Genomic DNA, 13101 nt, shown 5'->3' with positions numbered 1-13101 from the left:
CAGAAAGCCTCAGATCAGCTGAAACACTCAGTTTATTTAAATCCAGGTTGAAGACTCACCTGTTCTCAGCTGCATTTGAATAAAGCACCAAATCCACACTTTAAGCTTAAATTTCAAAACTTACATTTAACTACTGATTTTATCTGTTTTGATTTTATATACTGTTGTTTGTTTGTTTGTTTGTTAATTAGTTAGTTAGTTTATTTGCTTGTTTTAATCAATTTTAAATCATGCTTTTTATTTGTTCTTGTTTCTAATGTCTCTGTAAAGCACTTTGAATCACCTTGTTGTTGAATTGTGCTGTACAAATAAACTTGCCTTGCCTTGCCTTGCCTTGCACACAGCTGATACCACGAACGTCGCACTAGCTTATGTCACTGTCATGAGACACTCTCGCAAACGAAATCACGGTTTAGTAACGCAGTAACGCAGCGTACTTACGGGAAAGTAACAGTAATCTAATTACCTTTTTTGCAATAGTAATCCCTTACTTTACTCGTTTCTGATCAAAAATGTTCTTTTCTTTTGTCAGAAAACTTTTTGCATGAAACAGGTTTGCATGATTAAACTCTCTTGTTGTTATAACAATGCTGTCACGATCAGCTGATATATACTAGGTACCTAAGTGACGTAGCTTGTTCATAGCTAACCTAGCTGCAGTTACCAAACTGATTACTACTATCTGCTCTGAAGTCGGCAGAATATGGGCTGTTCTGATGACACAGTGCTTCAAACTGCGCTAAATAATGTGCAATTGAAGCTCATCTGTTTTGTTATTATGTGACTGTGTGTTGGCAAGCAAAAGAACCGGGAATGCCAATTTGTAGGGGATAGCCTTTGGCTTAGGTTGGAGTCCCCTTCCCTTCCCCCTTTTTTCTGTGTCTCTGCTGTCGACACAGACAGCCGGGACTCCTGGACTTTCTGCTACATCAAATGATGCAACTATGGTGTTGAAGTAAGCCACTTAGCCTCTTTTATGACATTAGGCTTGAAGACCCACTTATGGTTCAGCCTGGAGGAGGTTTGTTGAGTTGGTGGAAGAAAGTGTTGATCCACTTCTAAGACAAAAAATCGATCTATACAACGGTAAATCTAAATTAAAGGAAATTTATACTGTGGTGTGCTTCATAGCATCTGCTTTCTCCTTGGTAGGAGAAACCTGTCAGCACCACAGGTCCAGTTGGGCACTCAATATTTCTGAATAATCTTCCTGTAGCATCTTTGTATATAACTGTTGGATCAGACATGTGGGAATGCTAATGAAACAGGCAAAAATTAACATTCCCTTTTGGGAATGTTAAGTCCCAAATTAACATTGTTAATGTTGTTTTGGGAATTCCCAAAAGGAAAATGCTAATTGTTCAAGGAACTGTCCTTCACCTCCCTTATTTATGCAAATTCAGTAAACTCCAGGCTCAGATCAGATTTTTACAACAGAAAAACAAAGTGCTGTTTTTCATCAATATGAGCTTGTAAACTGTTATTAAGCAGGTATTGTGAAAACTAGAAACAGTTTGCTGAGCTTCTTAACTTAAATGATCATAGAAGGCAGCTAATCAATCATCTGTACAAATTACTTCTTCAGTCCTGGAAACAAACAATGCTGAAACATTCTTTGTAGTTGTGTCGTTGTGCGTACAGCAGCTCACAGCAGAGTCTTTTCAGCTAAATCAGACATTTCTTAGGACGTTTCCTGCTCAGCCATCTCTAATTTGCATAAAAACACATTATAGTCCAGATTTCACATATAATGATTGCTGTGAAATTTTTAATTCATATACTTATGCATATATGTTACAAAAGAAGCATGTGGAATCCTTTTAACATGCCATTTATTTTTCATGCTGGATTAAGCAAATATGATCGGTCCTCCTTGGTGTGTGCTTGGCTCCTGCGAACACTGTCCCCAATCTCTAAAGTTCTGTTGGTGATGGGCCTACAGCAGGGTGGACCCTTTTTTCCTTTACTTTAGTTTTTTAAAATGTGCGTATGTGTCCTTAACCTTTCTTTCAACACCTATTTACCTGTAAAATAAGCTGGTGCAAGATGTTCATTATTAATATTTGCTTTATTTAATCAAAAAGTAGAAAATCAGGGATGAAATTACAGATTGTTCCTCAGTCTTTTTAGTTTTTAGTATCAACTCAACAAAAGAAGCAGATTAAATACTAACCATCAGTCGATATTACACCTCGAGTTTCAGTCTGAAATGACCACAGTCTTGATACTTTTGGTTTCTGGTGAAGAACGTCCAACACATACCATGGAAACGTTGATCCTCCAAACAGAGCAAGGCACCTGTGCAAACAAAATCCATATCACTGCAGAAGCTGCATGTCAGTTATCAAAGCTGAATAGAAGTCATAAAAAGTACTCTGATGATCAGCCATCCTGGAGCTTATATATCCCTATCCTGCACCACAGCACTGGAATTGCCATTCAGATTTTCCCAGATCCCAATCCACTAGATGTGCCAGGACAAGCCCACCTGGAAATCTGCAATGCTTCAAGAGTTATGAGCTGGTTTGCCAGTTAGTGGGGAATTTGACCAAAACTGGACAGGTGGTTTGAATATTTTGGCTGACTGGTGTATATAACAATATTATCTACATACCTGTCAGTCTGCCCCAGGGCAGCTGTGGCTACAACTGTAGCTGCCTCCACCAGTGTGTGAATGTGTGTGTGAATGGGTGGATGACTGGGTGTGTAAAGCGCTTTGGGGTCCCTAGGCGGGACTAGTAACAGCGCTATACAAATACAGGCCATTTACCATTTACCATTTACATACCCTTCTTTTGACACATCCATCCATCCATGGTCATTTTTATTGTAATAAAAAGTTAAAATACAATAATGCTTTAATAGGAAAACTGCTGCTGCTTACTTGTTTATTTCACCAACAAACACATCTCCACATTCTTGATTCAGCTACCTAGAACTTCTCTCAGGTCTTTGTAAAACAGCATGAGAGATGAGTGAGCAGGGCGGGTGGACAGGATGTGTGTGTAAATGTGTGCATAAACTGCTTGTGTGTGTAAGAGAGAATGAGACAGGCAGAGAAAGAGCCGAGAGAAAGGGAGGCGCTACATTACCCGGCATACAGCAGCAGGAGCAGGCTGGGCTTAGGGATCTATTGTTCCCTGTTTTATTACTGCAAGAGCTCATTCGCACTCATTAAGTAGCCAGGGGAATAAGAGAAACCCAGAGGGAGAGGAGAGCGTGAGGAAACCTCACCCTCGCTTGCTCAGGATTACTTCTTGGATGCGGTGGCGTGGACAAAGCAGAAAATTCACTTGAGTGCCGCTCTCTACCTTGTGGCCAGGCTCACATTTTCCTCTCGATTGCATTGGGAACAGCAGTATTTGCCGTGCGGTGGCCATGGGGACGGCCGGCAGAGGTATCAGGATCCAAGAGGTCTTGAAAGGAGCCCCACTCCTCTCTCTCTGGACGTTAGCGCTGCTGTTTTTATCCATGTGGGAACTGGATGCACAAACTGCAGTGGAAACTCGACCCATGTACATCTGGCGAACAGGTACAGTCCATCCTCTCTGCTCGTTCAGTCCTGGTCCCTGAGACACTGAGTGACTGGATGGATGTTCTAACCTTACACTCTCGCTGAAATATTCATATGCAAATGTTTGTGTACATAACACAGTACATAAGGAGAAATGAAAAGGGTGAACATGCTCTTTTTTGTTTCTTTCACTTTTTATGATTGGATCAATATATCTCATAAATTAATATTTTTTTTAAACCAAAAGTTTATTTTCTCATGGTCTTTTTGTGGTTAATGCACTGGAGCCATCTTGCTACACTAGAGTTTGATAACATATTTGCTGCAGTCCCTGAAGTGAATGGGGGTTTTGCCCCCGTTTGGGGGGTGGAGATGTGCATTGTGCTCCAGTCTTTTTGGCAGAGCACTCCCCCAGACAGAGACAGCTGGAACACTTTGATTGCCTTATGCTGCTATTGGACTCATTTATCACATTTTGAGATGTGTGCAATTGATAAGAAATTGTGTGTGTAGCAAAGCTGCATATGTTGCTATGTTTCTGAGTGGGGAAAAATGGAAGCTAGCTGCGAAGGAAGCGACACAAACACAAATAGTAATTGACTATTGATGCAGGTGTTTTTGGTATCTGCTGATGACTTGTGAGTACAGCAGCTTTACAGTCTAAACACAATACAAGGATCCTCACTGCTGCTGTTTAGGGTGGTGCCTCTCACCATCCAAGGTTCATTCACTCTGTGAGAGCAGCACATGGCCAGAAGGACACAAGGGAGAAAGAGGGGAGGAGGATAGAGGAGGAGTGATGAAAGCAGAAATTGGGGGTGGAACTGTGTTGACCCATTGAGACAAAGGTGCCCTTTAGGGGCAGCTGGAGATGAATGTTCTCTTTCTCTACTGTCTAATTTCTCTTTCTCTGGATCAATGTCCTGGTTTCACTGGGATTCTGCAACCGCTGTACCACCAGTGACTGATCAATGAACATAACCCGGCAGTAAAGCTCAGCCTGCATGAGATCAACTATGGCTTTTGATGAAGTCTAAAATATGATCTGCAATCATTTGTTTATGAAGAATAGCATGTGCAGCGTAGTAATCATCCGTGGGGTTGAAATAAAAATATTTCCGAAAAAATCTTTTAAAGAATGTTCTGCAATGTTTGCGTCCCCTAATTGGTTAAGATTCCCAGATGTGTATTCGGGACACCAGGAAAAACATTCACAATAAATTATTCCTTTTTTCTTTATACCAGCATCTGTGTAACATCTATTGCTGTAAAGTTTCTTTTCATTTTTATGTGGAAAATGATGGTAGCAGGTTGATGGTACATGTGCTTTCACCTTTTTTGTTTACTTTTTCTTTTGTTTGGTGAGTTTCCTCCTTAGTAGAAGTGAGACACCAGTATTGCTTAATGGTTTTTCTTTTAGAGCTGGTTTTATGCTATTTCACACTTGGACTACTTTCATTTAACGATTACCCTCATTTTACTTTCTGATTAGTTGGATTTATGCATCGAAATCGTCGTCTCTTTAATGGAAAAGCTTCTTTTGTTGCTCCTGACCTGCTCAGGTAATTTTGCTCTCAGACTGGCCTCTATTTATAATAATTTAGAATACTGATTTTGTTGTGAACATTATCCGTTTTTTAACACAGTATAGGATATAAAATAATTTTAACCAGGTCTGACTTCACAAGATAACACTAGACGTGATTGTGTGCACTTTAAAAAATTATTTCCTTCAAACTGAGACTTTGTTTCCTTTCCCCTTCAATCTTCGGGCAGCGGTTTACTCCAGTATAAAAACACAACAAGATAACACACAAATAGGTCACACTCACTATACGTTCTCATCAAAGATCATTTATTTATTCCTGTCATAGCTGTTGTTTACAAGCTTCATTGTTCACACCATGTGCAAAGGAATGGAAATCCTTTTGTATTATGTGCTGTACCTCCCACTGTGTTAAAGCAGCGGATGAGATTAAGGGCAGAGAAACCAGAGCAGATTGGCCAGACAAAGTTAACCTAGATACGGTATAGACATGTTTGTGTGGCGTCTCTCTTCTTGGCCTAAGTGTGTCTGTGCTTGGCACTTGGGTGCAGCTCATGTCACCCTGACAGAACAATGGCAGCAGTGTAGAAAAAAACAGTCAGTGTTTTTGTGCATGCTGGGGTGTTACTGCCTAATCGGGTTCTTGTATGATATTAATAAATTCTCATTTCATCATTTTATTATTTTTACATTTATTCCATGTTGTCAGATTAGGAAGTATCAAAACCCTTGGCAGTCCTGATCCTTTCCCACAATAAATAAAGCCGCCTGCTGAGATCTCAGGAAAAGAGTTATTTTGAGTGTCAAATTCTGTATGAACAAATGTCCTGGTCATTTATAGGCAGGGTTTTAATAGTTTTGCAATTTTCATTAGTATTTATTTTTATTTAGTTTTGACTTCAGATTTTCAATTTTGTATCAGGTTTTATTAGTTTTTACCTTTTGTTTGCTAGTTTAGTTTTTATTTTTTTTAAACCCTTAGTTTCAGTTATAGTTTTCGTCGTGTTTGCAACAATGAAGTGTAACAACATCCCAGTTTCATCATATCAGTCATGCTCTTCTGCTCATCCTTGGGTATGTTGCTCTTCCAGCTACCATACCCTGCACCCTGGACAGGTCGCCTGTCTGTCGCAGGGCTAACACGCAGAGACAGACAACTCACATCCCCACCTATGGGAATAAATAAATAAATGAGGGCAGATGAACAACCATTGATAGCAGGCAACTATAAGATATATATCTTGGCCCCAATGAGACTATTACCTCTTGCAGCTCCGGGTGAATTGCTAAACTTTTTGAAGGCAAAAAGTTGTGTAGATATCCCAGTCTCAATAAACATATTCACCAACGCTTCCTCTCGCTTGTGATGTTCCTGCGAACGGACCAACCAGCAGCCATCGGCTCGCTGTTGGAAGCACTGCATTAATGGTTTTTGTGGAGTTGTCTCGGGATGCATCACACGGGTTAGCTTCTGTTTCTGGGGATGAGGCTTGGGCGTGCTCCCTTACCTTCTCAAGCTAAGCTAGGTTAGCCTTCTTGTGTGAGCTTTTCAAAGGTTCCCTTTAGAAATGTTCCGCATAATTTGTCTCTTTCCACTACAAGACACTTGCTTTATCTAAAACGCAATCATATTCAGAGTAATATGAAATTGGACTCTGGCGATTTCTCCCGACTTTTGCTGACGTGATTCTGCGTGGGACGGAGCAGCGACACAGACGACTCGACTAACGTACTGCCCCCTGCTGGCACAATGAGACACAGCAAGAAAAAACCTGGAAACTACACTTCACTTTCACCCGACGCTATTGAAAACTAAACACATTTTCGCTATAAATCCAGTTAATTTTAGTTAGTTTTGTGAACGCTCATTACAGTTTTAGTTAGTTTTCCGTTTTTTGCAAAGTCTTGTTTTTATTTTTATTTCCGTTAACGAAAATGTTTTTTCACTTCTAGTTTTCATTAACGATAATAACCTTGGTGATAGGGAAAGGAATCGATCCCTCTTCTGCTACAATCAGCTGATTTCAATGTGTGCCAGAGGAGGAGGTTACAGTCTACAGCATGGATATTATTTTACAATGGATGGGTACTATTTTATATAATTTTATATTGCTTTCTCCTGGGAGTAATTAAGTAACATACACGTCTAATGCATGAGTTTTTTTTTTTTACAAGCTAACATTTATTAGAAGAGCTTGTTTTTGACAGACTTCACCTAACCATGCAGCCTGCCTTAAGTCTGAACTGAAAAATGAAGAGATTCAATTCAATTCAATTCAATTTTATTTATATAGCGCCAAATCACAACATAAGTCGCCTCAAGGCGCTTCATAGATACAGAGAAAAACCCAACAATCATATGACCCCCTATGAGCAAGCACTTTGGCAACAGTGGGAAGGAAAAACTCCCTTTTAACAGGAAGAAACCTCCGGCAGAACCAGGCTCAGGGAGGGGCGGCCATCTGCTGCGACCGGTTGGGGTGAGAGAAGGAAGACAGGATAAAAGACATGCTGTGGAAGAGAGACAGAGGTTAATAACAGATATGATTCAATGCAGAGAGGTCTGTTAATACATAGTGAGTGAGAAAGGTGACTGGAAAGGAAAAACTCAATGCATCATGGGAATCCCCTGGCAGCCTACGTCTATTGCAGCATAACTAAGGGAGGATTCAGGATCACCTGGTCCAGCCCTAACTATATGCTTTAGCAAAAAGGAAAGTTTTAAGCCTAATCTTGAAAGTAGAGATAGTGTCTGTCTCCTGAATCCAAACTGGAAGCTGGTTCCACAGAAGAGGGGCCTGAAAACTGAAGGCTCTGCCTCCCATTCTACTTTTAAATACTCTAGGAACAACAAGTAGGCCTGCAGAGCGAGAGCGAAGTGCTCTAATAGGGTGATATGGTACTACAAGGTCATTAAGATAAGATGGGGCCTGATTATTTAAGACCTTGTATGTGAGGAGCAGGATTTTGAATTCTGGATTTAACAGGAAGCCAATGAAGGGAAGCCAAAACAGGAGAAATATGCTCTCTCTTTCTAGTCCCTGTCAGGACTCTTGCTGCAGCATTTTGGATTAGCTGAAGGCTTTTCAGTGACTTTTTTGGACATCCTGATAATAATGAATTACAGTCGTCCAGCCTGGAAGTAATAAATGCATGAACTAGTTTTTCAGTGTCACTCTGAGACAGGATATTTCTAACTTTAGAGATGTTGCACAAATGGAAGAAAGCAGTCTTACATATTTGTTTAATATGTGCGTTGAAGGACATGTCCTGGTCAAAAATGACTCCAAGGTTCCTCACAGCGTTACTGGAGGCCAAGGTAATGCCATCCAGAGTAAGAATCTGGTTAGATACCATATTTCTAAGCTTTTCAGGGCCGAGTACAATAACCTCATTTTTATCTGAATTAAGAAGCAGAAAGTTAGCGGCCATCCAGGTCTTTATGTCTTTAAGACATTCCTGCAGTTTAACTAATTGGTGTGTGTTATCTGGCTTCATGGACAAATAGAGCTGGGTGTCATCTGCATAGCAGTGTAAATGTATGCTATGTCTTCTAATGATGCTGCCTAAGGGAAGCATGTATAATGTAAACAGAATTGGTCCTAGCACTGAACCCTGTGGAACTCCATAATTAGCCTCAGTGTGTGAAGAGGACTCTCCATTTACATGCACAAATTGGAGTCTATTAGATAGATATGATACAAACCACTGCAGTGCAGCACCTGTAATACCTACAGCATGTTCTAATCGCTCTAATAGGATATTATGGTCAACAGTATTGAACGCTGCACTGAGGTCTAGCAGGACAAGCACAGAGATGAGTCCACTGTCAGAGGCCATAAGAAGATCATTTGTAACCTTCACTAAAGCTGTTTCTGTGCTGTGATGAGCTCTGAAACCTGACTGAAACTCTTCAAATAAACCATTCCTCTGCAGATGATCTGTTAGCTGTTTGACAACTACTCTTTCAAGGATGTTTGATATGAAAGGAAGGTTGGAGATTGGCCTATAATTAGCTAAGACTGCTGGGTCTAGAGATGGCTTTTTGAGTAAAGGTTTAACTACAGCCAGCTTGAAGGCCTGTGGTACATAGCTGATTATTAGAGATAGGTTGATCATATTTAAGATCGAAGCATTAATTAATGGCAGGACTTCTTTGAGCAGTTTTGTAGGAATGGGGTCTAAAAGACACGTTGATGGTTTGGAGGAAGTAATTATTGAAGTTAACTCAGAAAGATCAATTAGAGAAAAAGAGTCTAACTTCACATCAATGGTACTAAGAGTAGCTGCAGATAATATTACATCTGTGGGATGATTATTGGTAATTTTTTCTCTAATGATAAAAATTTTATTTGTGAAGAAGTTCATGAAGTCATTACTAGTTAACGTTAAAGGGATGGTTGGCACAAAAGAGCTCTGACTTTTTGTCAGCCTGGCTACAGAGCTGAAGAGAAACCTGGGGTTGTTCAAGATGCAGCCCACTATTTTTGTCCATGGTGCAGATGGGTGGCTGAAATTTGCGACAGTACTAACGTGAAAGACATGGGTTCTCTGGCGACTGCAGCAATATGTTCAGAAGTGAACATGGAAATATTAATAAAGAATCTGTTAAATCATTCCCTGCAGGCCATTTTAAACCAGACCAAAAATGGACCATGAAACCAACAGATGAGTCATCAGCCTCCACATTACACCCATATGTATGGCATTTGGTGACAATGTGTAATTTGGCACAGTGTGGTGTCTTTTGGCAGATGACTAGATTTGTGTCTGGGCGTGTCTGGAGTATAGAATCCACAGACAGAAGGTTTGGGATCAGCTGGTCTTCCTCTTTAAATGTTATCTCCCTGTTTCCTCTCCAGTCAGTCACACAGCTAAAGACTTTCATTCATGACCACTGAGTGTCATCTTTTGTAGTTTTGAACAAGAAAAACATCTGACACTGTTTTGAAGTTGTTACATGGCACAAATAACTTCTAAACAAATTTCAGAGATTCACAGTTTATTTTCTATTTTGGGGGGAAATTATATAATCATATTGCTAAACCTTTCTGTTACCTTTGGAAAACAATAAGAAACCTAAAACAACACATTTAAGTACGGCCTTTCACATAGTTAAGTCTTACAAATACAAAAACAAACATAGTGGTCTGTACAAAGCATCTATGTTTAATCATTTTGATAAATTTTCAGACACTGCAGCAGCTCCTGGCAGTCCTGAAAACCAGTTACTGGTGCTTTATATGTCTGCGCTGCACTTACTCATCTGTTTAAAGCAACCTTTGAGGCATAAACACAACTGCCAGTGTAAGTGATGCAGTTGTGTGCTGCTTGGTCCACTGTGGAACAACAAAGGTTTCTGTAGAGCTGCACAAATCAGAGCAATGAATGATGGAATTTGATGGGGCAGGTCATCTTGTCCAGACTCAGTAAGCTTCAGAAAGAAGCAATAAATGAAGGTTATTTAATGCTGTAAAGGTCACACACAGAGAATAACACTGTGTTGTGGCATCGTTCGCATGCAGCTCTGTTCAAGCTCTTTGCTGCAGATGCTCATCTCTATGTGGCACACAAAAGAGAGAAGAGGCTTCACCTCGAGTCACATGGCTTGCTTATTGTTCTTCTTCACCCCCACAAAATCAATCCCCCAACCTCAGCCCTCACCCTCTCTCAAGGTGACCTTTAACCTACAAGCTGAGAGGAGTCTTGAGAGCATAAACATTAAAAATGAGGCAGGAGTTGAAGCTGAAGCTGCTTCTACAGATCAAGTGTTTCTCTGGGTCAAGTGCTTCATTCAGCTATTTAGACTGGCCAGTTTCATGAAGCAGTTAAAAGATGACATAATTAATTATAATTAAGGAAGACGTACTAAAAATATTTTGAATGTCAGGGTACCAGTACTGGCATCATCATCATTAATATTATTGTTTAAAAAGATCAAAAAGATTTCAGTTTCCTGAGGAAATATAGCCTATTTATCCCTTTGTTATGTACAGTCTCTGTATTGGTCTTCCAGCTCAGTCTGATTTCAGTGTGGATGCTCAGGTATATATACTCCTCCACCAACACTGTGTCCCAGTACAGACTGGTTGTGTAGCTGTCCTGTTCCTTCAGATGTTGATCTCCATCTGTCTGATCGTCACCGTCACATCGCGAAGCAGACAGTTTCTCACAGAACAATCCAGGAGCACTTCATCCTCTTTCTCCTACCTGTCACTTATGCATCCAATAATTGGACATAATTTACAGTAGTTTGAAAAACAGTTTGCCCTCTTCCTGGTTTCCTAGTGTTTTGCATATTTGTCACACATGTTTCAGATCATCACATTTTTTTAATGTTAGACAAAGATAGAGTTTTTAAATCCATTAGGGGAGAAATGCAATGCAAACCTACCTGGTCGTGTGGAAAAGTCATTGCTCCTCCTGTTAAATCATGAATTAACTGTGATTAACCACAGTTTTCGAAAAACTGACTTCAGTTTCACTAATCACACTCAGGCCTGATTACTGGAAGGCCTGTCAGGAAGTCAGGAAATCACTTAAATAGCACCTGTCTGACAAAGGGGAGCAGATCTCAAAAAGCAACACCTCATGCCACGACCTGAAGAAACACCTGAAAACAAAGTCATTGGAAAGGGTTACAAAGCCATTCTAAGGCTTTGGGACTCCAGTGAACCACAGTGAGAGCCATTATACACAGATGGAGAAAACTTGGAGTAATTTTGGTAGGTTGGTCACTCCTAGGAAGCTTCACCAGAGCTCCACGAGCACATCGAAGACTCAGGAGGTCACAAAATAACCATTAAAGAAGGAGGAAACCACTGCAGACCAAAAAGAACACAAAGGCTTGTCTCAGATTTCCAAAAACATCTTGATCAAGACTTTTGGGAAAATATTCTGTAGACCAAAGCTGAACTTTTTGCAAAGCGTGAGTCCTATTACTTCTGTCATAAAACAAACACAGCATTTCAGAAAACGAACATCATACCAACAGTACATAACGGTGGTGTGACGGCCTGGGGCTATTTTGCTGTCACAGGACCTTATAGGACTTGCTGTGGTAAATGGAACCATGACATTCTGAAGGATGTCGGTCCATCACTACGTGACCGCAAGCTGAAGCACACTTGGGTTATGAAGCTGGATGATGATCCAAAACACAGCAGTCTACCTCTGAATGGCTTAAGAAAAACAGAATGAAGATTGGAGTGGCCTAGTCTGAATCTGGGATGCTGTAGCATCACCTTGAAAAGGTGGTTCATGCTCAAAAACCCTCCAGTGTGTCTAAATTATAGCAATTCTGCAAAGAAGAGTGGCTCCAGTGTTAGGTTTTTCCCTTTAATAATAAACACTTTCATTTAGAAACTGCATGTTGTGTTTTCTCATGTTATCGTTGTTTAATATTAACATTTGTTTGTTGATGTGAATCATTTAAGTGTGACAAACATACAAGAAAATAGGAAATCAGGAACAGGACCACACAACACAACTTTGTAGTTTATGCCTTTGTGCAGTGCTGAAAAGAAACCTGAGGGCATTCCTGCTTTCCTCTTTCTTTAACAAATAGGAAAATGTTCCAGCTTTAAAGACCTTTTTCTTCCAGGAAAGACAAAGGGTTTCTAAATATGGAAACATTTCCTCTCCAGCAAATGTGTTATCTGCTTTAAGACGTGTTTGTGAGTAATACCAGAAAGTCACTCTTTGATTTGTTGCTTTCTTTTTCAGAGGAGCTACAGTAGCCATAGTCATACAGCTCAAGTTATGATAATGCACTCTGTGCGAGTAGATGACTGAAGAAAAACGTAGTGGAATCATCCAAGCTTAGTTACAGCACTTTTTAAAAGACTTTTGCATTTATAGATGTACTGCAATAGTTTTTCCCAAGGCTGTGTATTCCATGACTGTAATCTGAACTGGACGATTTCCAGGAAATATTATTAATTGTCAAGTTTTTGTTTTATGTCAGGACAAGACCAAGACTGAAATACTGAGATGGCTTTACATTTACATTTCAACAAATGCAAAAACACTCAGTCTGCTC

The 13101-nt window shown here is 40.1% G+C and overlaps 1 protein-coding gene across 1 annotated transcript in view; it reads left to right on the top strand.

Annotated features, from left to right (window-relative positions):
- The first annotated feature begins 3378 nt into the window (after window positions 1-3378).
- Window positions 3379-13101, top strand: part of thsd7aa (thrombospondin, type I, domain containing 7Aa) — a 184660-nt gene continuing 174937 nt past the window's right edge. Inside the window, exon 1 of the mRNA XM_085377919.1 lies at window positions 3379-3532. Coding sequence (XP_085234045.1) covers window positions 3379-3532 — 154 coding nt within the window. The remainder of the gene's footprint in view (window positions 3533-13101) is intronic.

This window comes from Diplotaxodon limnothrissa, linkage group LG18, assembly GCF_057381915.1.
Source record: "Diplotaxodon limnothrissa isolate DT_005_m linkage group LG18, D_limnothrissa_male_GT1.1, whole genome shotgun sequence".
Taxonomy (NCBI): domain Eukaryota; kingdom Metazoa; phylum Chordata; class Actinopteri; order Cichliformes; family Cichlidae; genus Diplotaxodon; species Diplotaxodon limnothrissa.
This window is presented reverse-complemented; position numbering and strand designations above follow the sequence as displayed.